Source organism: Vigna unguiculata, chromosome 9 (assembly GCF_037176805.1).
Source record: "Vigna unguiculata cultivar grain cowpea cultivar isolate G323 ecotype 2 chromosome 9, ASM3717680v1, whole genome shotgun sequence".
Classification (NCBI taxonomy): Eukaryota; Viridiplantae; Streptophyta; class Magnoliopsida; order Fabales; family Fabaceae; genus Vigna; species Vigna unguiculata.
In genome coordinates, this window is record NC_140800.1 from 18,147,536 (window position 1) to 18,173,135 (window position 25,600).

General features: G+C 30.2%; 6 protein-coding genes and 1 pseudogene across 6 annotated transcripts; all 7 read right to left on the reverse strand.

Annotated features, from left to right (window-relative positions):
• Positions 1-3,111: 3,111 nt before the first annotated feature.
• On the reverse strand, positions 3,112-4,959 carry LOC114163506 (sugar transport protein 1-like). Its single transcript, XM_028057095.2, has 4 exons — positions 4,824-4,959; positions 4,391-4,716; positions 3,656-4,285; positions 3,112-3,555 (listed from the first exon to the last, which is right to left on the reverse strand). The coding sequence occupies exons 1-4, from the start codon at positions 4,957-4,959 to the stop codon at positions 3,112-3,114; spliced, it is 1,536 nt and encodes a 511-aa protein (XP_027912896.2).
• A 1,877-nt stretch (positions 4,960-6,836) lies between these two features.
• LOC114163507 (sugar transport protein 1-like) lies at positions 6,837-9,005 on the reverse strand. The gene is made up of 4 exons (XM_028047813.2): positions 8,870-9,005; positions 8,417-8,742; positions 7,682-8,311; positions 6,837-7,581 (listed from the first exon to the last, which is right to left on the reverse strand). The coding sequence occupies exons 1-4, from the start codon at positions 9,003-9,005 to the stop codon at positions 7,138-7,140; spliced, it is 1,536 nt and encodes a 511-aa protein (XP_027903614.2). The 3' UTR covers positions 6,837-7,137.
• Positions 9,006-11,175: 2,170 nt separating this feature from the next.
• On the reverse strand, positions 11,176-13,033 carry LOC114171924 (sugar transport protein 1-like). Its single transcript, XM_028056698.1, has 4 exons — positions 12,898-13,033; positions 12,455-12,780; positions 11,720-12,349; positions 11,176-11,619 (listed from the first exon to the last, which is right to left on the reverse strand). Exons 1-4 carry the CDS (start codon positions 13,031-13,033, stop codon positions 11,176-11,178), a joined length of 1,536 nt encoding a protein of 511 aa, XP_027912499.1.
• Positions 13,034-15,123: 2,090 nt separating this feature from the next.
• On the reverse strand, positions 15,124-16,412 carry LOC146883651 (sugar transport protein 1-like). The gene is made up of 2 exons (XM_085667186.1): positions 15,756-16,412; positions 15,124-15,655 (listed from the first exon to the last, which is right to left on the reverse strand). The coding sequence occupies exons 1-2, from the start codon at positions 16,368-16,370 to the stop codon at positions 15,212-15,214; spliced, it is 1,059 nt and encodes a 352-aa protein (XP_085523312.1). The 5' UTR covers positions 16,371-16,412; the 3' UTR covers positions 15,124-15,211.
• Positions 16,413-16,415: 3 nt separating this feature from the next.
• On the reverse strand, positions 16,416-17,065 carry LOC146883652 (sugar transport protein 1 pseudogene; annotated as a pseudogene).
• A 2,170-nt stretch (positions 17,066-19,235) lies between these two features.
• Positions 19,236-21,085, reverse strand: LOC114172922 (sugar transport protein 1-like). Its single transcript, XM_028057093.2, has 4 exons — positions 20,950-21,085; positions 20,515-20,840; positions 19,780-20,409; positions 19,236-19,679 (listed from the first exon to the last, which is right to left on the reverse strand). The coding sequence occupies exons 1-4, from the start codon at positions 21,083-21,085 to the stop codon at positions 19,236-19,238; spliced, it is 1,536 nt and encodes a 511-aa protein (XP_027912894.2).
• Positions 21,086-23,255: 2,170 nt separating this feature from the next.
• On the reverse strand, positions 23,256-25,066 carry LOC114172929 (sugar transport protein 1-like). Its single transcript, XM_085666678.1, has 4 exons — positions 24,976-25,066; positions 24,535-24,860; positions 23,800-24,429; positions 23,256-23,699 (listed from the first exon to the last, which is right to left on the reverse strand). Exons 1-4 carry the CDS (start codon positions 25,064-25,066, stop codon positions 23,256-23,258), a joined length of 1,491 nt encoding a protein of 496 aa, XP_085522804.1.
• Between the last annotated feature and the right edge of the window lie 534 nt (positions 25,067-25,600).

Sequence of the window (25,600 nt, forward strand, 5' to 3'; positions counted from 1 at the left end):
AAATATGCACGACTGGAATGTGTCAGGGGCATTGCATAGGCCAAAAGGTATCCTCCTATAAGCAAAAGTGCCAAAGGGACATGTGAATATGGTCTTTTCTTGATCCTCGGGAGCAATATGGATTTGAAAAAAACCAGAAAAACCATCAAAAAAACAATAATGAGATTTACTTGCCAAGTGCTCAAGCATCTTATCAATGAATGGCAAGGTGAAGTGGTATTTCCTGATTGCTTGATTGAGCCTCCTATAATTGATGCAAACTCTGTAGTTGTTTTGCACCTTAGTTGGGATCAACTTGTCCTTTTCATTTTTAACAACTGTGAGGCTTGTCCTTTTGGGAACCACATAGATGAGGCTGACCCACTGACTATCTGAAATAGGGTAGATGATCCCAGCTTGTAGAAGTTTGGTGACCTCCTTCTTTACAACCTTCAAAATTACAGGGTTCAGTTGTCTCTACAGGTCTCAACATTGAAGGAGGTAGAGATTATCACAAGCAATCTTTGGTCATCCTCCAAATAGACATATTTAAGGTTGTCTGGTAGATGTTTTAACTTTGTAGTGCTGGGTGCTGGCTAAATATCAAGAACTTGATGGGAAAGAGAAATGAGTTCCACAGCTTGTACCTCAACATAACAATCATATGCATATGTACTTCTTGTAACATGGTTAGTGCATTCTGATCGTGTAACATGAAAATCAATTGGTACAGCACCTAGAGAGTCAAACTCATAATCAACATCAAAATAAGAATCAGAATCAACACAAATGCATTCAAATTCAGACAATTCAGACATAAATGAATATTTCATGCAATGCAAAGGGTGGAAATAAAAAATACGTCAATCAATAGCATCATCAATGATATCAACATGAAAAATAGAGTGGTCCTCTAAAGGATGTTTCATGGCATCTAGAATATTAAATCGCACCACAAAAACGCGAGAAATTTAAAACTTTATTGTGTATTCACAAATAGCTCAAATCCATAATTTATAAAACTCAAATACAGTAGCAAAGTTCAATAAACCAAATGATTACAAAGTCTTTAAATTCCATAACATAATAAAGTCTGTAGAAAATCCCAAGATAGCCTACGCTCCGACTCTATGCCTCACCAGATCCACCTGCAACATCATCTGCTGATGAAGGATTATCTTGTTCCTTTTTAAGATTATTGAATATGGTGTGAGTTGATTAAGAAAGCTAAGTGAAATCCCCACTGGACATTAAGATAGCAAGCTATCTAGATGTGAAGGTTCCTTTCACAAAGCTCAAAAGAAGAAGATGATGGATTGATTCAAAACAAAAAGGAAATGGAAAGCACATAAACCATAGAAAACCCAGAACAATTAAAGGAAGAAGAAAACATAAAATGGAGAGAAAAGGAATGGTAAAAATGTGAGAAGCACGCCACTACAAGGCTAGGCTAGAAGCCATGGCAACCTTGAAGATGAGTGGATGTGTGCCGCCACTTGCTATGCAAGATAAGGCTTAAAAGTATTCACTCCCTAGGGAGGAAACTCTCACAAATGGTTGAGACACAAGAGTGTTTTTACTTCAAAATGTTCAACCCTTTTACAAGACAAGGAGCACCCTTTAAATAGGAGTTCATAGGGGTCCTTTAGCAAATACAAAAACATGAAAAAGGATTAACTAGCAAACCCTAAACTTAATGTGAGAGTGAGTCTTGGCCAAGTGAAGGAAGATGATTGGTGGAGGCATTCCCATGAGGATTCTAGGCCAAAAGAGGAAGGAGACCAAGTGACCTTCTAAGGCATAAACCACAAAGGCAAAAGGAGACAAGGTACATGTCTACTTTTTCTTTTACTTTATGCTTTTTGCTTTCCTCTCTCTTCCACTTCATCCAAGTGCTCCAATCACCAAGTGCCACCTAGCCATGCTCTACTTTCTCTTAATTACCTACAAAACAAGACAAACAAGGATTAGCATGTTGGTTTAAGTTAATCTAATCTTGGTCAAAGGTCAACTTTGGATCAAAGTCAACAAGTCAACCAAAATAAATCAACTAGAAACCAACTTAGGGAATTCAAACTAAAGTAATGCAAAACAAAGATAAAGGTGATGGAATAGAAGACTCCCCTCTAGACATGCTTCTAGTGATCCTTCTTGATGGAGCTTCTAAGGAGGTGGTCATGCCTTCATCATCTGCTCACGTGTAACGCAATACACGATCATCGCCAAACACAAGCAGATAGGGTGAGCTAACAGCATAAAACATATACATACACACAGTTCAAATATATGCACACACATCAATGGAACTCGTATCCTTTGATTCGACACAACATGACCATCACTATGCCATCCATGTTCTACGTTTGTAGGTGATTACCTCAAGATGTCTTGTTGCTACACCTATAAGCTACAACTTGTAGAACATGTGCGGGAAACCTGCTACAGACATACTTTGTAACGCCAGGTGGAGTTCCCAATATGAACTTAGTTCATAAAATCCTAAGACTACCAAATTCGTCAACTTAATGTTGAGGAGAGCAATCTATCTGGACCCATCTGTATGAGCTACAACTTGCACACTCGCACCGACAGCACTCGCCAACCCAAGCCACCACTCAAGAGTTCCTCGTGTTCATCCATCATCTTGAGCCACACCTCAAGGAATGCCACGTGTTTAACCCCTATCCCGAGCCACAACAGAAGGGATCCGTTCTGAGCCACAACTCAAGGAACATCCTACAAGCCGACCTTTAAGGTATCACCAAAGCCTTGTACACCAAAGCACACAAATCACAAGTGTTTCCTCTACATTATCGCATGGCACTGCTCTTGAGCCGCCAAGCGAAATACGCTTCCAGACCGCCTAGCGCGTGACAGGTGCCACTAGGTGCAAAACGCCTATGATGCCATTGTTCCTGCAAGTATCGCCTAGTCGGACAATCCTTATCGCCAGGCGTCACGCCTTCTAGGGGTAAAAATGGCATAATAGGAAGCCCAACTGCAAATCCTAAATACACGAACAAAACACACAAAGTTTGACTGAAAATAGGAAAATCCGAACAACAAATCAGTTAAGTAGGAAAAAGACTTCGTTTGGAGATTCTGAAAAGGCCTACCCGCATTGTTCATCCTCTAACACACGGATTCTGGAGAAGCGTTTGGAGTAACAAACTTTTTCCAGTAGGGATGACTCTGCCATACAATGTGCATTTCTTCGATGGGAACCCCTTTAGTCTCAGGTAGAAGTTTGAAGATGAATATTGTCATCGCAAAGACAAAGCATGCAAAGAACATGAAGAGTCCAAATTTCATGTGACAGAGCATTGTGGTGAAAATTTGTGCAATGACAAAGGTAAAGATCATGTTAATAGAAACATTAACACTTTGTGCAGCTGATCGCACCTCAAGCGGAAAAATTTCACTCGGAACCAACCACCCTAAAGGACCCCAAGACCATGCAAATCCTGCAACGTAGATACATATGCCGCACACAACCATGATAGCATACCACTTTGGCAACACTCCTGGGTTTCCATCAATTCCAAATTTGAGTCCAATCGCCACAGCTATCAGAATCTACACCAAACCAAATAAAAATACAATATTAATTATAATATATCAATAAAAAGAGTTTGAAGATTTTCACAAAGATTATGTCGGAAAAAGAAAATGTTACCTGACAGATAAGCATTTGTGCCCCTCCTTCTAAGAAAAGGGTACGTCTCCCGAACTTGTCAACAGTGAATATGGAGACTAGAGTGGCAATTGCGTTGCAAGCGCCGATGATCATGGCCGACATGAGAGAAGCAGTGGCTCCAAAACCAATGGTTTTAAACAAAATAGGAGCATAAAACATTATCACGTTCATGCCAGTGAGTTGTTGGAAGAAGGGAATGGCTATGGCAAACGCGAGTTGAGGTCTATATTGTCTCTTCAACAAAGAGACCCAAGGGTGTTTCACTGCTTTGGAGGATTCACTCGCTGCCATAAGATCCTCAAACTCTTGATCAATGTCCGTGGTTCCTCGAATTTTGATAAGTTCCTTCTTGGCCTTCTCATCAAGACCACGTTCAATTAAGGAACTCGGTGAATTTGGAAGAATGATTGCACCAAACATGATCATGATAGCAGGAACTATTGCACAACCCAAGCTATACCGCCATCCTTCCCCATTCTCCATTTTGGCAAAAATGTAGTTAAGAACATTGGCAACAAAGATACCAATAGTGATTGCCAATTGGAACATCATATTAAGTGCTCCTCGGTACTTGTAGAGAGCAACCTCAGACATATAGATTGGCACAGACTGTCCACACAACTTTATTGCGTGAGCATTTTATGTACCATAATACGAAATATAAGGAATGTTTTTCTTTTCAAAGAGAATATAACAAATATGTATGTTTATAACCTGATTGGCGCATCCAATTCCGAAGCCAAGTAGAATGCGACCAACAATGAGCATCCAAACATGTTGAGCGAAGCCATTCAATAGAGCACCAGCAAGAAAGAGCAGACCGCCACAAAACATGATAGCTCGCCTTCCGGTGAGTCGAGTCACAGTGGATGCTAACACCGAGGCAACAAGTGCAGCCAAATACAAAGATGATGTAAACAACGTTAATGTTTGGCTATCGAATTTGCAGTATTGGTTATCAGAGGGCTTTATATTGTTCTCCTTTGCATACACTTCAGGAAAGAATTTCTTCAGAAACGGATCCATAGAAGTCACACCACCTACACATATTTATCTCTTTTGTAACCAAAACTATAATGATAAGATGTAAGAAAAACATGTTCCAAAATATATATATATATATATATATATATATGAAAATGTATACCAGATATGCCAAGGTCGTAGCCAAATATCAATCCTCCAAATGCAGCTACGAAGCATGCTACGAACACCCGAACAGTAAGTTTTCCTGGATAGTTCTTTGATTCTGAAGGGCCACTTGAGATGAAAGCTCCCGGCATTTTGAATGACCGAGAATTGAAAACTTCAACTCAAGTAAAATTGAGAAGAGAAATAAAAAACTTCAATGTATCAATGCTCCAATGTTACCTTAATTTATAGAGTGACGTTATTGCATTGCATTGATTGAATTTTATCTTCTAGTTATATCTTTTATCTTTTTACATCTTTAAAAGAATAACTTGTTATATCTTGAAAGAAAAATAAAATCTTTTATCTTAAAAACATAATTTGATAAGTTTTAAATGATTTTCAATTGAAATCTTGTGCCATAGAAAAAAAAAAGTTAATAAAATATTACTAAAGTATCATTTTCTAAAATTAAAAGAAATAGAATTAACTAAAAATCTTATAGTATAATTATATTTAAAAAATGAGAAATATTTAAAAATAGATCAATATTTTAAACTAAAAAATAAAATAAAAAAGTTACTTTTTTATTTTATTGGATAAAATTTTAAATTGTTTTAATTGAAATCTTGTGATATAGAAAGAAGATAAGAAAAAATATTAATAACATCAAGTTTTCTAAAAATCTTAAGGGAGAAATATTAAAAAAATAGAAAATTTAAAAATCTTATAATAGAATTATATTAAAAAATGAGAAAAAAATAAAAAAATACATAAGCATTTTCAAAGTATTTTAAATTCAAAATAAATAAAAAGTATCTTTTTTAATTGTTTTGATAATTTTTTTTAGTTTCATAATTGAAATCTAACATAATAAAAAAAATAAGATCATGAAATATTAGTAAAATTATCATTGTCTAAAAAATAAAAAAATATAAATATATCGAAACATCGAGAAATATTCAACCATAAATACATATTTAAAAAGCATTTTAAATTAAAAATAGAAAAGATTATTATTTTTTATTTAATTTGATAACATTTTAAGTTTTCTAATTGAAATATTGTACTACAAGGAAGAAGATAAGGAAAATATCATTCAAATAATCTTTTCTAAAAGATAAAGATAATAGAATTAAATAAAAATCTTATAATAAAATTATATTAAAAATATGTCAAAATAAATTAAAAAAATGCATGAATATTTTCAAAACATTTTAAATTCAAAACCAAATAATTTTTTTTTATTTAATTTGATAAAATTTTAAAGTTTTTTAATTCCAATATTGTGATATAAAAAAAATTAATAAGAAATTAGTAAAATATGGTTTTCTAAAGAATAAAATATATAATTAATTAAAAAACTTGTAGTATATTTGTATTGAAAAAATTGAGAAATATTTATAAATAGATAAATATTTTTGACTAAGAAAAATAAAAGGTTGCCCTTTTATTTAATTTAATGAAATTTTAAATTTTTTTAGTTGAAATCTTTTACTACAGGAAGAAGGTAAGAAAAAGATTAATGAAACGAAGTTTCCAAATAAATAAATTACATTAAAGTATTATATTAATTGAATTAAATTAAAAAAATGAGAAAAAAAATAAAGATATTGAAATATTTTCAAAATATTTTAAATTGAAAACTAAAGAAAAATATCTTTTTATATTTAATTTTATAAAATTTAAAAGTTTTTTAATTGAAATCTTGTGTTATAAAAATAAAGGAAAATAAAATATTACTAAATTATATTATTCTAGAAGATAAACAGTAGTATTAAATAAAAATCTAATCAAAAAGTTATTTTTTTATTTAATTTGATAAAATTTAAATTTTCTAATTGAAATCTTATGTTGGACTAAAATAATGTTATTAAATTCTACCCCAAATTGATATAAAATTTGTCCTGTTTCGATAACCAGAGCAAAAGTTATGGCCGTTTGAAGTTTTGCTAAAAATCTACAAAACTTTTTAACTACAAACACCACTAATATGACTCTAACAGCAACACACACTCACTGAAACACAAACACTACAATGGTTGTATCATTTCATTTAAATTTTTATTTTTTATTACTTGAAAATAATTTGTAATTTTATTGATAATTAAGAAAATATTATAGAATAAAATATTATTATAATAATGGTTGTGCTAATCATAATATATAAAACTTATTCATAAAATGTTAAACATAGAAAATAATATTAATGTACTATTATTGGTAGCCCTTACATGGAAGAAATTGAGAATATCAAACCAAAAATAAAAAAATAAAAAATCTACTACCAATGGTCTTAATACAAAAAACCATAACCAATTGTTCATCCTCTAACACACGGATTCTGGAGAAGCGTTTGGAGTAACAAACTTTTTCCAGTAGGGATGACTCTGCCATACAATGTGCATTTCTTCGATGGGAACCCCTTTAGTCTCAGGTAGAAGTTTGAAGATGAATATTGTCATCGCAAAGACAAAGCATGCAAAGAACATGAAGAGTCCAAATTTCATGTGACAGAGCATTGTGGTGAAAATTTGTGCAATGACAAAGGTAAAGATCATGTTAACAGAAACATTAACACTTTGTGCAGCTGATCGCACCTCAAGCGGAAAAATTTCACTCGGAACCAACCACCCTAAAGGACCCCAAGACCATGCAAATCCTGCAACGTAGATACATATGCCGCACACAACCATGATAGCATACCACTTTGGCAACACTCCTGGGTTTCCATCAATTCCAAATTTGAGTCCAATCGCCATAGCTATCAGAATCTACACCAAACCAAATAAAAATACAATATTAATTATAATATATCAATAAAAAGAGTTTGAAGATTTTCACAAAGATTATGTCGGAAAAAGAAAATGTTACCTGACAGATAAGCATTTGTGCCCCTCCTTCTAAGAAAAGGGTACGTCTCCCGAACTTGTCAACAGTGAATATGGAGACTAGAGTGGCAATTGCGTTGCAAGCGCCGATGATCATGGCCGACATGAGAGAAGCAGTGGCTCCAAAACCAATGGTTTTAAACAAAATAGGAGCATAAAACATTATCACGTTCATGCCAGTGAGTTGTTGGAAGAAGGGAATGGCTATGGCAAACGCGAGTTGAGGTCTATATTGTCTCTTCAACAAAGAGACCCAAGGGTGTTTCACTGCTTTGGAGGATTCACTCGCTGCCATAAGATCCTCAAACTCTTGATCAATGTCCGTGGTTCCTCGAATTTTGATAAGTTCCTTCTTGGCCTTCTCATCAAGACCACGTTCAATTAAGGAACTCGGTGAATCTGGAAGAATGATTGCACCAAACATGATCATGATAGCAGAAACTATTGCACAACCCAAGCTATACCGCCATCCTTCCCCATTCTCCATTTTGGCAAAAATGTAGTTAAGAACATTGGCAACAAAGATACCAATAGTGATTGCCAATTGGAACATCATATTAAGTGCTCCTCGGTACTTGTAGAGAGCAACCTCAGACATATAGATTGGCACAGACTGTCCACACAACTTTATTGCGTTAGCATTTTATGTACCATAATACGAAATATAAGGAATGTTTTTCTTTTCAAAGAGAATATAACAAATATGTATGTTTATAACCTGATTGGCGCATCCAATTTCGAAGCCAAGTAGAATGCGACCAACAATGAGCATCCAAACATGTTGAGCGAAGCCATTCAATAGAGCACCAGCAAGAAAGAGCAGACCGCCACAAAACATGATAGCTCGCCTTCCGGTGAGTCGAGTCACAGTGGATGCTAACACCGAGGCAACAAGTGCAGCCAAATACAAAGATGATGTAAACAACATTAATGTTTGGCTATCGAATTTGCAGTATTGGTTATGAGAGGGCTTTATATTGTTCTCCTTTGCATACACTTCAGGAAAGAATTTCTTCAGAAACGGATCCATAGAAGTCACACCACCTACACATATTTATCTCTTTTGTAACCAAAACTATAATGATAAGATGTAAGAAAAACATGTTCCAAAATATATATATATATATATATATATATATATATATATATATATATATATGAAAATGTATACCAGATATGCCAAGGTCGTAGCCAAATATCAATCCTCCAAATGCAGCTACGAAGCATGCTACGAACACCCGAACAGTAAGTTTTCCTGGATAGTTCTTTGATTCTGAAGGGCCACTTGAGATGAAAGCTCCCGGCATTTTGAATGACCGAGAATTGAAAACTTCAACTCAAGTAAAATTGAGAAGAGAAAAAAAAAACTTCAATGTATCAATGCTCCAATGTTACCTTAATTTATAGAGTGACGTTATTGCATTGCATTGATTGAATTTTATCTTCTAGTTATATCTTTTATCTTTTTACATCTTTAAAAGAATAACTTGTTATATCTTGAAAGAAAAATAAAATCTTTTATCTTAAAAACATAATTTGATAAGTTTTAAATGATTTTCAATTGAAATCTTGTGCCATAGAAAAAAAAAAGTTAATAAAATATTACTAAAGTATCATTTTCTAAAATTAAAAGAAATAGAATTAACTAAAAATCTTATAGTATAATTATATTTAAAAAATGAGAAATATTTAAAAATAGATCAATATTTTAAACTAAAAAATAAAATAAAAAAGTTACTTTTTTATTTTATTGGATAAAATTTTAAATTGTTTTAATTGAAATCTTGTGATATAGAAAGAAGATAAGAAAAAATATTAATAACATCAAGTTTTCTAAAAATCTTAAGGGAGAAATATTAAAAAAATAGAAAATTTAAAAATCTTATAATAGAATTATATTAAAAAATGAGAAAAAAATAAAAAAATACATAAGCATTTTCAAAGTATTTTAAATTCAAAATAAATAAAAAGTATCTTTTTTAATTGTTTTGATAATTTTTTTTAGTTTCATAATTGAAATCTAACATAATAAAAAAAATAAGATCATGAAATATTAGTAAAATTATCATTGTCTAAAAAATAAAAAAATATAAATATATCGAAACATCGAGAAATATTCAACCATAAATACATATTTAAAAAGCATTTTAAATTAAAAATAGAAAAGATTATTATTTTTTATTTAATTTGATAACATTTTAAGTTTTCTAATTGAAATATTGTACTACAAGGAAGAAGATAAGGAAAATATCATTCAAATAATCTTTTCTAAAAGATAAAGATAATAGAATTAAATAAAAATCTTATAATAAAATTATATTAAAAATATGTCAAAATAAATTAAAAAAATGCATGAATATTTTCAAAACATTTTAAATTCAAAACCAAATAATTTTTTTTTATTTAATTTGATAAAATTTTAAAGTTTTTTAATTCCAATATTGTGATATAAAAAAAATTAATAAGAAATTAGTAAAATATGGTTTTCTAAAGAATAAAATATATAATTAATTAAAAAACTTGTAGTATATTTGTATTGAAAAAATTGAGAAATATTTATAAATAGATAAATATTTTTGACTAAGAAAAATAAAAGGTTGCCCTTTTATTTAATTTAATGAAATTTTAAATTTTTTTAGTTGAAATCTTTTACTACAGGAAGAAGGTAAGAAAAAGATTAATGAAACGAAGTTTCCAAATAAATAAATTACATTAAAGTATTATATTAATTGAATTAAATTAAAAAAATGAGAAAAAAAATAAAGATATTGAAATATTTTCAAAATATTTTAAATTGAAAACTAAAGAAAAATATCTTTTTATATTTAATTTTATAAAATTTAAAAGTTTTTTAATTGAAATCTTGTGTTATAAAAATAAAGGTAAATAAAATATTACTAAATTATATTATTCTAGAAGATAAACAGTAGTATTAAATAAAAATCTAATCAAAAAGTTATTTTTTTATTTAATTTGATAAAATTTAAATTTTCTAATTGAAATCTTATGTTGGACTAAAATAATGTTATTAAATTCTACCCCAAATTGATATAAAATTTGTCCTGTTTCGATAACCAGAGCAAAAGTTATGGCCGTTTGAAGTTTTGCTAAAAATCTACAAAATTTTTTAACTACAAACACCACTAATATGACTCTAACAGCAACACACACTCACTGAAACACAAACACTACAATGGTTGTATCATTTCATTTAAATTTTTATTTTTTATTACTTGAAAATAATTTGTAATTTTATTGATAATTAAGAAAATATTATAGAATAAAATATTATTAAAATAATGGTTGTGCTAATCATAATATATAAAACTTATTCATAAAATGTTAAACATAGAAAATAATATTAATGTACTATTATTGGTAGCCCTTACATGGAAGAAATTGAGAATATCAAACCAAAAATAAAAAATCTACTACCAATGGTCTTAATACAAAAAACCATAACCAATTGTTCATCCTCTAACACACGGATTCTGGAGAAGCGTTTGGAGTAACAAACTTTTTCCAGTAGGGATGACTCTGCCATACAATGTGCATTTCTTCGATGGGAACCCCTTTAGTCTCAGGTAGAAGTTTGAAGATGAATATTGTCATCGCAAAGACAAAGCATGCAAAGAACATGAAGAGTCCAAATTTCATGTGACAGAGCATTGTGGTGAAAATTTGTGCAATGACAAAGGTAAAGATCATGTTAACAGAAACATTAACACTTTGTGCAGCTGATCGCACCTCAAGCGGAAAAATTTCACTCGGAACCAACCACCCTAAAGGACCCCAAGACCATGCAAATCCTGCAACGTAGATACATATGCCGCACACAACCATGATAGCATACCACTTTGGCAACACTCCTGGGTTTCCATCAATTCCAAATTTGAGTCCAATCGCCATAGCTATCAGAATCTACACCAAACCAAATAAAAATACAATATTAATTATAATATATCAATAAAAAGAGTTTGAAGATTTTCACAAAGATTATGTCGGAAAAAGAAAATGTTACCTGACAGATAAGCATTTGTGCCCCTCCTTCTAAGAAAAGGGTACGTCTCCCGAACTTGTCAACAGTGAATATGGAGACTAGAGTGGCAATTGCGTTGCAAGCGCCGATGATCATGGCCGACATGAGAGAAGCAGTGGCTCCAAAACCAATGGTTTTAAACAAAATAGGAGCATAAAACATTATCACGTTCATGCCAGTGAGTTGTTGGAAGAAGGGAATGGCTATGGCAAACGCGAGTTGAGGTCTATATTGTCTCTTCAACAAAGAGACCCAAGGGTGTTTCACTGCTTTGGAGGATTCACTCGCTGCCATAAGATCCTCAAACTCTTGATCAATGTCCGTGGTTCCTCGAATTTTGATAAGTTCCTTCTTGGCCTTCTCATCAAGACCACGTTCAATTAAGGAACTCGGTGAATCTGGAAGAATGATTGCACCAAACATGATCATGATAGCAGGAACTATTGCACAACCCAAGCTATACCGCCATCCTTCCCCATTCTCCATTTTGGCAAAAATGTAGTTAAGAACATTGGCAACAAAGATACCAATAGTGATTGCCAATTGGAACATCATATTAAGTGCTCCTCGGTACTTGTAGGGAGCAACCTCAGACATATAGATTGGCACAGACTGTCCACACAACTTTATTGCGTTAGCATTTTATGTACCATAATACGAAATATAAGGAATGTTTTTCTTTTCAAAGAGAATATAACAAATATGTATGTTTATAACCTGATTGGCGCATCCAATTCCGAAGCCAAGTAGAATGCGACCAACAATGAGCATCCAAACATGTTGAGCGAAGCCATTCAATAGAGCACCAGCAAGAAAGAGCAGACCGCCACAAAACATGATAGCTCGCCTTCCGGTGAGTCGAGTCACAGTGGATGCTAACACCGAGGCAACAAGTGCAGCCAAATACAAAGATGATGTAAACAACGTTAATGTTTGGCTATCGAATTTGCAGTATTGGTTATCAGAGGGCTTTATATTGTTCTCCTTTGCATACACTTCAGGAAAGAATTTCTTCAGAAACGGATCCATAGAAGTCACACCACCTACACATATTTATCTCTTTTGTAACCAAAACTATAATGATAAGATGTAAGAAAAACATGTTCCAAAATATATATATATATATATATATATATATATATATATATGAAAATGTATACCAGATATGCCAAGGTCGTAGCCAAATATCAATCCTCCAAATGCAGCTACGAAGCATGCTACGAACACCCGAACAGTAAGTTTTCCTGGATAGTTCTTTGATTCTGAAGGGCCACTTGAGATGAAAGCTCCCGGCATTTTGAATGACCGAGAATTGAAAACTTCAACTCAAGTAAAATTGAGAAGAGAAAAAAAAAACTTCAATGTATCAATGCTCCAATGTTACCTTAATTTATAGAGTGACGTTATTGCATTGCATTGATTGAATTTTATCTTCTAGTTATATCTTTTATCTTTTTACATCTTTAAAAGAATAACTTGTTATATCTTGAAAGAAAAATAAAATCTTTTATCTTAAAAACATAATTTGATAAGTTTTAAATGATTTTCAATTGAAATCTTGTGCCATAGAAAAAAAAAAGTTAATAAAATATTACTAAAGTATCATTTTCTAAAATTAAAAGAAATAGAATTAACTAAAAATCTTATAGTATAATTATATTTAAAAAATGAGAAATATTTAAAAATAGATCAATATTTTAAACTAAAAAATAAAATAAAAAAGTTACTTTTTTATTTTATTGGATAAAATTTTAAATTGTTTTAATTGAAATCTTGTGATATAGAAAGAAGATAAGAAAAAATATTAATAACATCAAGTTTTCTAAAAATCTTAAGGGAGAAATATTAAAAAAATAGAAAATTTAAAAATCTTATAATAGAATTATATTAAAAAATGAGAAAAAAATAAAAAAATACATAAGCATTTTCAAAGTATTTTAAATTCAAAATAAATAAAAAGTATCTTTTTTAATTGTTTTGATAATTTTTTTTAGTTTCATAATTGAAATCTAACATAATAAAAAAAATAAGATCATGAAATATTAGTAAAATTATCATTGTCTAAAAAATAAAAAAATATAAATATATCGAAACATCGAGAAATATTCAACCATAAATACATATTTAAAAAGCATTTTAAATTAAAAATAGAAAAGATTATTATTTTTTATTTAATTTGATAACATTTTAAGTTTTCTAATTGAAATATTGTACTACAAGGAAGAAGATAAGGAAAATATCATTCAAATAATCTTTTCTAAAAGATAAAGATAATAGAATTAAATAAAAATCTTATAATAAAATTATATTAAAAATATGTCAAAATAAATTAAAAAAATGCATGAATATTTTCAAAACATTTTAAATTCAAAACCAAATAATTTTTTTTTATTTAATTTGATAAAATTTTAAAGTTTTTTAATTCCAATATTGTGATATAAAAAAAATTAATAAGAAATTAGTAAAATATGGTTTTCTAAAGAATAAAATATATAATTAATTAAAAAACTTGTAGTATATTTGTATTGAAAAAATTGAGAAATATTTATAAATAGATAAATATTTTTGACTAAGAAAAATAAAAGGTTGCCCTTTTATTTAATTTAATGAAATTTTAAATTTTTTTAGTTGAAATCTTTTACTACAGGAAGAAGGTAAGAAAAAGATTAATGAAACGAAGTTTCCAAATAAATAAATTACATTAAAGTATTATATTAATTGAATTAAATTAAAAAAATGAGAAAAAAAATAAAGATATTGAAATATTTTCAAAATATTTTAAATTGAAAACTAAAGAAAAATATCTTTTTATATTTAATTTTATAAAATTTAAAAGTTTTTTAATTGAAATCTTGTGTTATAAAAATAAAGGTAAATAAAATATTACTAAATTATATTATTCTAGAAGATAAACAGTAGTATTAAATAAAAATCTAATCAAAAAGTTATTTTTTTATTTAATTTGATAAAATTTAAATTTTCTAATTGAAATCTTATGTTGGACTAAAATAATGTTATTAAATTCTACCCCAAATTGATATAAAATTTGTCCTGTTTCGATAACCAGAGCAAAAGTTATGGCCGTTTGAAGTTTTGCTAAAAATCTACAAAACTTTTTAACTACAAACACCACTAATATGACTCTAACAGCAACACACACTCACTGAAACACAAACACTACAATGGTTGTATCATTTCATTTAAATTTTTATTTTTTATTACTTGAAAATAATTTGTAATTTTATTGATAATTAAGAAAATATTATAGAATAAAATATTATTATAAGAATGGTTGTGCTAATCATAATATATAAAACTTATTCATAAAATGTTAAACATAGAAAATAATATTAATGTACTATTATTGGTAGCCCTTACATGGAAGAAATTGAGAATATCAAACCAAAAATAAAAAAATAAAAAATCTACTACCAATGGTCTTAATACAAAAAACCATAACCAATTGTTCATCCTCTAACACACGGATTCTGGAGAAGCGTTTGGAGTAACAAACTTTTTCCAGTAGGGATGACTCTGCCATACAATGTGCATTTCTTCGATGGGAACCCCTTTAGTCTCAGGTAGAAGTTTGAAGATGAATATTGTCATCGCAAAGACAAAGCATGCAAAGAACATGAAGAGTCCAAATTTCATGTGACAGAGCATTGTGGTGAAAATTTGTGCAATGACAAAGGTAAAGATCATGTTAACAGAAACATTAACACTTTGTGCAGCTGATCGCACCTCAAGCGGAAAAATTTCACTCGGAACCAACCACCCTAAAGGACCCCAAGACCATGCAAATCCTGCAACGTAGATACATATGCCGCACACAACCATGATAGCATACCACTTTGGCAACACTCCTGGGTTTCCATCAATTCCAAATTTGAGTCCAATCGCCATAGCTATCAGAATCTACACCAAACCAAATAAAAATACAATATTAATTATAATATATCAATAAAAAGAGTTTGAAGATTTTCACAAAGATTATGTCGGAAAAAGAAAATGTTACCTGACAGATAAGCATTTGTGCCCCTCCTTCTAAGAAAAGGGTACGTCTCCCGAACTTGTCAACAGTGAATATGGAGACTAGAGTGGCAATTGCGTTGCAAGCGCCGATGATCATGGCCGACATGAGAGAAGCAGTGGCTCCAAAACCAATGGTTTTAAACAAAATAGGAGCATAAAACATTATCACGTTCATGCCAGTGAGTTGTTGGAAGAAGGGAATGGCTATGGCAAACGCGAGTTGAGGTCTATATTGTCTCTTCAACAAAGAGACCCAAGGGTGTTTCACTGCTTTGGAGGATTCACTCGCTGCCATAAGATCCTCAAACTCTTGATCAATGTCCGTGGTTCCTCGAATTTTGATAAGTTCCTTCTTGGCCTTCTCATCAAGACCACGTTCAATTAAGGAACTCGGTGAATCTGGAAGAATGATTGCACCAAACATGATCATGATAGCAGGAACTATTGCACAACCCAAGCTATACCGCCATCCTTCCCCATTCTCCATTTTGGCAAAAATGTAGTTAAGAACATTGGCAACAAAGATACCAATAGTGATTGCCAATTGGAACATCATATTAAGTGCTCCTCGGTACTTGTAGGGAGCAACCTCAGACATATAGATTGGCACAGACTGTCCACACAACTTTATTGCGTTAGCATTTTATGTACCATAATACGAAATATAAGGAATGTTTTTCTTTTCAAAGAGAATATAACAAATATGTATGTTTATAACCTGATTGGCGCATCCAATTCCGAAGCCAAGTAGAATGCGACCAACAATGAGCATCCAAACATGTTGAGCGAAGCCATTCAATAGAGCACCAGCAAGAAAGAGCAGACCGCCACAAAACATGATAGCTCGCCTTCCGGTGAGTCGAGTCACAGTGGATGCTAACACCGAGGCAACAAGTGCAGCCAAATACAAAGATGATGTAAACAACGTTAATGTTTGGCTATCGAATTTGCAGTATTGGTTATCAGAGGGCTTTATATTGTTCTCCTTTGCATACACTTCAGGAAAGAATTTCTTCAGAAACGGATCCATAGAAGTCACACCACCTACACATATTTATCTCTTTTGTAACCAAAACTATAATGATAAGATGTAAGAAAAACATGTTCCAAAATATATATATATATATATATATATATATATATATGAAAATGTATACCAGATATGCCAAGGTCGTAGCCAAATATCAATCCTCCAAATGCAGCTACGAAGCATGCTACGAACACCCGAACAGTAAGTTTTCCTGGATAGTTCTTTGATTCTGAAGGGCCACTTGAGATGAAAGCTCCTGGCATTTTGAATGACCGAGAATTGAAAACTTCAACTCAAGTAAAATTGAGAAGAGAAAAAAAAAACTTCAATGTATCAATGCTCCAATGTTACCTTAATTTATAGAGTGACGTTATTGCATTGCATTGATTGAATTTTATCTTCTAGTTATATCTTTTATCTTTTTACATCTTTAAAAGAATAACTTGTTATATCTTGAAAGAAAAATAAAATCTTTTATCTTAAAAACATAATTTGATAAGTTTTAAATGATTTTCAATTGAAATCTTGTGCCATAGAAAAAAAAAAGTTAATAAAATATTACTAAAGTATCATTTTCTAAAATTAAAAGAAATAGAATTAACTAAAAATCTTATAGTATAATTATATTTAAAAAATGAGAAATATTTAAAAATAGATCAATATTTTAAACTAAAAAATAAAATAAAAAAGTTACTTTTTTATTTTATTGGATAAAATTTTAAATTGTTTTAATTGAAATCTTGTGATATAGAAAGAAGATAAGAAAAAATATTAATAACATCAAGTTTTCTAAAAATCTTAAGGGAGAAATATTAAAAAAATAGAAAATTTAAAAATCTTATAATAGAATTATATTAAAAAATGAGAAAAAAATAAAAAAATACATAAGCATTTTCAAAGTATTTTAAATTCAAAATAAATAAAAAGTATCTTTTTTAATTGTTTTGATAATTTTTTTTAGTTTCATAATTGAAATCTAACATAATAAAAAAAATAAGATCATGAAATATTAGTAAAATTATCATTGTCTAAAAAATAAAAAAATATAAATATATCGAAACATCGAGAAATATTCAACCATAAATACATATTTAAAAAGCATTTTAAATTAAAAATAGAAAAGATTATTATTTTTTATTTAATTTGATAACATTTTAAGTTTTCTAATTGAAATATTGTACTACAAGGAAGAAGATAAGGAAAATATCATTCAAATAATCTTTTCTAAAAGATAAAGATAATAGAATTAAATAAAAATCTTATAATAAAATTATATTAAAAATATGTCAAAATAAATTAAAAAAATGCATGAATATTTTCAAAACATTTTAAATTCAAAACCAAATAATTTTTTTTTATTTAATTTGATAAAATTTTAAAGTTTTTTAATTCCAATATTGTGATATAAAAAAAATTAATAAGAAATTAGTAAAATATGGTTTTCTAAAGAATAAAATATATAATTAATTAAAAAACTTGTAGTATATTTGTATTGAAAAAATTGAGAAATATTTATAAATAGATAAATATTTTTGACTAAGAAAAATAAAAGGTTGCCCTTTTATTTAATTTAATGAAATTTTAAATTTTTTTAGTTGAAATCTTTTACTACAGGAAGAAGGTAAGAAAAAGATTAATGAAACGAAGTTTCCAAATAAATAAATTACATTAAAGTATTATATTAATTGAATTAAATTAAAAAAATGAGAAAAAAAATAAAGATATTGAAATATTTTCAAAATATTTTAAATTGAAAACTAAAGAAAAATATCTTTTTATATTTAATTTTATAAAATTTAAAAGTTTTTTAATTGAAATCTTGTGTTATAAAAATAAAGGTAAATAAAATATTACTAAATTATATTATTCTAGAAGATAAACAGTAGTATTAAATAAAAATCTAATCAAAAAGTTATTTTTTTATTTAATTTGATAAAATTTAAATTTTCTAATTGAAATCTTATGTTGGACTAAAATAATGTTATTAAATTCTACCCCAAATTGATATAAAATTTGTCCTGTTTCGATAACCAGAGCAAAAGTTATGGCCGTTTGAAGTTTTGCTAAAAATCTACAAAATTTTTTAACTACAAACACCACTAATATGACTCTAACAGCAACACACACTCACTGAAACACAAACACTACAATGGTTGTATCATTTCATTTAAATTTTTATTTTTTATTACTTGAAAATAATTTGTAATTTTATTGATAATTAAGAAAATATTATAGAATAAAATATTATTATAATAATGGTTGTGCTAATCATAATATATAAAACTTATTCATAAAATGTTAAACATAGAAAATAATATTAATGTACTATTATTGGTAGCCCTTACATGGAAGAAATTGAGAATATCAAACCAAAAATAAAAAATCTACTACCAATGGTCTTAATACAAAAAACCATAACCAATTGTTCATCCTCTAACACACGGATTCTGGAGAAGCGTTTGGAGTAACAAACTTTTTCCAGTAGGGATGACTCTGCCATACAATGTGCATTTCTTCGATGGGAACCCCTTTAGTCTCAGGTAGAAGTTTGAAGATGAATATTGTCATCGCAAAGACAAAGCATGCAAAGAACATGAAGAGTCCAAATTTCATGTGACAGAGCATTGTGGTGAAAATTTGTGCAATGACAAAGGTAAAGATCATGTTAACAGAAACATTAACACTTTGTGCAGCTGATCGCACCTCAAGCGAAAAAATTTCACTCGGAACCAACCACCCTAAAGGACCCCAAGACCATGCAAATCCTGCAACGTAGATACATATGCCGCACACAACCATGATAGCATACCACTTTGGCAACACTCCTGGGTTTCCATCAATTCCAAATTTGAGTCCAATCGCCATAGCTATCAGAATCTACACCAAACCAAATAAAAATACAATATTAATTATAATATATCAATAAAAAGAGTTTGAAGATTTTCACAAAGATTATGTCGGAAAAAGAAAATGTTACCTGACAGATAAGCATTTGTGCCCCTCCTTCTAAGAAAAGGGTACGTCTCCCGAACTTGTCAACAGTGAATATGGAGACTAGAGTGGCAATTGCGTTGCAAGCGCCGATGATCATGGCCGACATGAGAGAAGCAGTGGCTCCAAAACCAATGGTTTTAAACAAAATAGGAGCATAAAACATTATCACGTTCATGCCAGTGAGTTGTTGGAAGAAGGGAATGGCTATGGCAAACGCGAGTTGAGGTCTATATTGTCTCTTCAACAAAGAGACCCAAGGGTGTTTCACTGCTTTGGAGGATTCACTCGCTGCCATAAGATCCTCAAACTCTTGATCAATGTCCGTGGTTCCTCGAATTTTGATAAGTTCCTTCTTGGCCTTCTCATCAAGACCACGTTCAATTAAGGAACTCGGTGAATCTGGAAGAATGATTGCACCAAACATGATCATGATAGCAGGAACTATTGCACAACCCAAGCTATACCGCCATCCTTCCCCATTCTCCATTTTGGCAAAAATGTAGTTAAGAACATTGGCAACAAAGATACCAATAGTGATTGCCAATTGGAACATCATATTAAGTGCTCCTCGGTACTTGTAGGGAGCAACCTCAGACATATAGATTGGCACAGACTGTCCACACAACTTTATTGCGTTAGCATTTTATGTACCATAATACGAAATATAAGGAATGTTTTTCTTTTCAAAGAGAATATAACAAATATGTATGTTTATAACCTGATTGGCGCATCCAATTCCGAAGCCAAGTAGAATGCGACCAACAATGAGCATCCAAACATGTTGAGCGAAGCCATTCAATAGAGCACCAGCAAGAAAGAGCAGACCGCCACAAAACATGATAGCTCGCCTTCCGGTGAGTCGAGTCACAGTGGATGCTAACACCGAGGCAACAAGTGCAGCCAAATACAAAGATGATGTAAACAACGTTAATGTTTGGCTATCGAATTTGCAGTATTGGTTATCAGAGGGCTTTATATTGTTCTCCTTTGCATACACTTCAGGAAAGAATTTCTTCAGAAACGGATCCATAGAAGTCACACCACCTACACATATTTATCTCTTTTGTAACCAAAACTATAATGATAAGATGTAAGAAAAACATGTTCCAAAATATATATATATATATATATATATATATATGAAAATGTATACCAGATATGCCAAGGTCGTAGCCAAATATCAATCCTCCAAATGCAGCTACGAAGCATGCTACGAACACCCGAACAGTAAGTTTTCCTGGATAGTTCTTTGATTCTGAAGGGCCACTTGAGATGAAAGCTCCCGGCATTTTGAATGACCGAGAATTGAAAACTTCAACTCAAGTAAAATTGAGAAGAGAAAAAAAAAACTTCAATGTATCAATGCTCCAATGTTACCTTAATTTATAGAGTGACGTTATTGCATTGCATTGATTGAATTTTATCTTCTAGTTATATCTTTTATCTTTTTACATCTTTAAAAGAATAACTTGTTATATCTTGAAAGAAAAATAAAATCTTTTATCTTAAAAACATAATTTGATAAGTTTTAAATGATTTTCAATTGAAATCTTGTGCCATAGAAAAAAAAAAGTTAATAAAATATTACTAAAGTATCATTTTCTAAAATTAAAAGAAATAGAATTAACTAAAAATCTTATAGTATAATTATATTTAAAAAATGAGAAATATTTAAAAATAGATCAATATTTTAAACTAAAAAATAAAATAAAAAAGTTACTTTTTTATTTTATTGGATAAAATTTTAAATTGTTTTAATTGAAATCTTGTGATATAGAAAGAAGATAAGAAAAAATATTAATAACATCAAGTTTTCTAAAAATCTTAAGGGAGAAATATTAAAAAAATAGAAAATTTAAAAATCTTATAATAGAATTATATTAAAAAATGAGAAAAAAATAAAAAAATACATAAGCATTTTCAAAGTATTTTAAATTCAAAATAAATAAAAAGTATCTTTTTTAATTGTTTTGATAATTTTTTTTAGTTTCATAATTGAAATCTAACATAATAAAAAAAATAAGATCATGAAATATTAGTAAAATTATCATTGTCTAAAAAATAAAAAAATATAAATATATCGAAACATCGAGAAATATTCAACCATAAATACATATTTAAAAAGCATTTTAAATTAAAAATAGAAAAGATTATTATTTTTTATTTAATTTGATAACATTTTAAGTTTTCTAATTGAAATATTGTACTACAAGGAAGAAGATAAGGAAAATATCATTCAAATAATCTTTTCTAAAAGATAAAGATAATAGAATTAAATAAAAATCTTATAATAAAATTATATTAAAAATATGTCAAAATAAATTAAAAAAATGCATGAATATTTTCAAAACATTTTAAATTCAAAACCAAATAATTTTTTTTTATTTAATTTGATAAAATTTTAAAGTTTTTTAATTCCAATATTGTGATATAAAAAAAATTAATAAGAAATTAGTAAAATATGGTTTTCTAAAGAATAAAATATATAATTAATTAAAAAACTTGTAGTATATTTGTATTGAAAAAATTGAGAAATATTTATAAATAGATAAATATTTTTGACTAAGAAAAATAAAAGGTTGCCCTTTTATTTAATTTAATGAAATTTTAAATTTTTTTAGTTGAAATCTTTTACTACAGGAAGAAGGTAAGAAAAAGATTAATGAAACGAAGTTTCCAAATAAATAAATTACATTAAAGTATTATATTAATTGAATTAAATTAAAAAAATGAGAAAAAAAATAAAGATATTGAAATATTTTCAAAATATTTTAAATTGAAAACTAAAGAAAAATATCTTTTTATATTTAATTTTATAAAATTTAAAAGTTTTTTAATTGAAATCTTGTGTTATAAAAATAAAGGTAAATAAAATATTACTAAATTATATTATTCTAGAAGATAAACAGTAGTATTAAATAAAAATCTAATCAAAAAGTTATTTTTTTATTTAATTTGATAAAATTTAAATTTTCTAATTGAAATCTTATGTTGGACTAAAATAATGTTATTAAATTCTACCCCAAATTGATATAAAATTTGTCCTGTTTCGATAACCAGAGCAAAAGTTATGGCCGTTTGAAGTTTTGCTAAAAATCTACAAAATTTTTTAACTACAAACACCACTAATATGACTCTAACAGCAACACACACTCACTGAAACACAAACACTACAATGGTTGTATCATTTCATTTAAATTTTTATTTTTTATTACTTGAAAATAATTTGTAATTTTATTGATAATTAAGAAAATATTATAGAATAAAATATTATTATAATAATGGTTGTGCTAATCATAATATATAAAACTTATTCATAAAATGTTAAACATAGAAAATAATATTAATGTACTATTATTGGTAGCCCTTACATGGAAGAAATTGAGAATATCAAACCAAAAATAAAAAATCTACTACCAATGGTCTTAATACAAAAAACCATAACCAATTGTTCATCCTCTAACACACGGATTCTGGAGAAGCGTTTGGAGTAACAAACTTTTTCCAGTAGGGATGACTCTGCCATACAATGTGCATTTCTTCGATGGGAACCCCTTTAGTCTCAGGTAGAAGTTTGAAGATGAATATTGTCATCGCAAAGACAAAGCATGCAAAGAACATGAAGAGTCCAAATTTCATGTGACAGAGCATTGTGGTGAAAATTTGTGCAATGACAAAGGTAAAGATCATGTTAACAGAAACATTAACACTTTGTGCAGCTGATCGCACCTCAAGCGGAAAAATTTCACTCGGAACCAACCACCCTAAAGGACCCCAAGACCATGCAAATCCTGCAACGTAGATACATATGCCGCACACAACCATGATAGCATACCACTTTGGCAACACTCCTGGGTTTCCATCAATTCCAAATTTGAGTCCAATCGCCATAGCTATCAGAATCTACACCAAACCAAATAAAAATACAATATTAATTATAATATATCAATAAAAAGAGTTTGAAGATTTTCACAAAGATTATGTCGGAAAAAGAAAATGTTACCTGACAGATAAGCATTTGTGCCCCTCCTTCTAAGAAAAGGGTACGTCTCCCGAACTTGTCAACAGTGAATATGGAGACTAGAGTGGCAATTGCGTTGCAAGCGCCGATGATCATGGCCGACATGAGAGAAGCAGTGGCTCCAAAACCAATGGTTTTAAACAAAATAGGAGCATAAAACATTATCACGTTCATGCCAGTGAGTTGTTGGAAGAAGGGAATGGCTATGGCAAACGCGAGTTGAGGTCTATATTGTCTCTTCAACAAAGAGACCCAAGGGTGTTTCACTGCTTTGGAGGATTCACTCGCTGCCATAAGATCCTCAAACTCTTGATCAATGTCCGTGGTTCCTCGAATTTTGATAAGTTCCTTCTTGGCCTTCTCATCAAGACCACGTTCAATTAAGGAACTCGGTGAATCTGGAAGAATGATTGCACCAAACATGATCATGATAGCAGGAACTATTGCACAACCCAAGCTATACCGCCATCCTTCCCCATTCTCCATTTTGGCAAAAATGTAGTTAAGAACATTGGCAACAAAGATACCAATAGTGATTGCCAATTGGAACATCATATTAAGTGCTCCTCGGTACTTGTAGGGAGCAACCTCAGACATATAGATTGGCACAGACTGTCCACACAACTTTATTGCGTTAGCATTTTATGTACCATAATACGAAATATAAGGAATGTTTTTCTTTTCAAAGAGAATATAACAAATATGTATGTTTATAACCTGATTGGCGCATCCAATTCCGAAGCCAAGTAGAATGCGACCAACAATGAGCATCCAAACATGTTGAGCGAAGCCATTCAATAGAGCACCAGCAAGAAAGAGCAGACCGCCACAAAACATGATAGCTCGCCTTCCGGTGAGTCGAGTCACAGTGGATGCTAACACCGAGGCAACAAGTGCAGCCAAATACAAAGATGATGTAAACAACGTTAATGTTTGGCTATCGAATTTGCAGTATTGGTTATCAGAGGGCTTTATATTGTTCTCCTTTGCATACACTTCAGGAAAGAATTTCTTCAGAAACGGATCCATAGAAGTCACACCACCTACACATATTTATCTCTTTTGTAACCAAAACTATAATGATAAGATGTTAGAAAAACATGTTCCAAATTATATATATATATATATATATATATATATATATGTGAAAATGTATACCAGATATGCCAAGGTCGTAGCCAAATATCAATCCTCCAAATGCAGCTACGAAGCATGCTACGAACACCCGATATAGATTTGGTGATTGCATGGTTATGGGTTCAAGCCTTGGAGAGCTTATATTAATTTTATATTTTTTTTGGCATTTTGGATTTGACTTGAATATGGAAAGGTGGAAAGGAAACCCAAGGGAGGGGGGCAGCCAAAGGGGGCTGGAAAGGCAGCCGTAAGGGGGGAGTTGAATGGCACAATATGTCTTATTCAATGCCATTTTCGTTTTGGGTAATTAAACACTTAGTTTAGGCACACTTTAAAAAGGAAAACTAGGTTAAGGGCTAAGGTTTGAAAAGTTGGGAACCATACCAGAGAGAGCACGAAAATCTGAGTGTTGTGAGACTTGAGGGAAGGGTTGTGTCGCTGAATAGTGAGGAAGCAAGGAAGGTGGGTGATCACAGGGGGAACCTTACAATTGTCAAGCTTAAGCGAAGGAGAACCAGGTTAGGGGAGCTGGACTCCGTTTGCCTTGTTAATCTTATTAAATCCTATGAATTGTATGATGATATGAATGTATGATTTTTTGTTCTGATTGTGAAATTCGTATACCTGTATCGCCAGGCGATGGAAC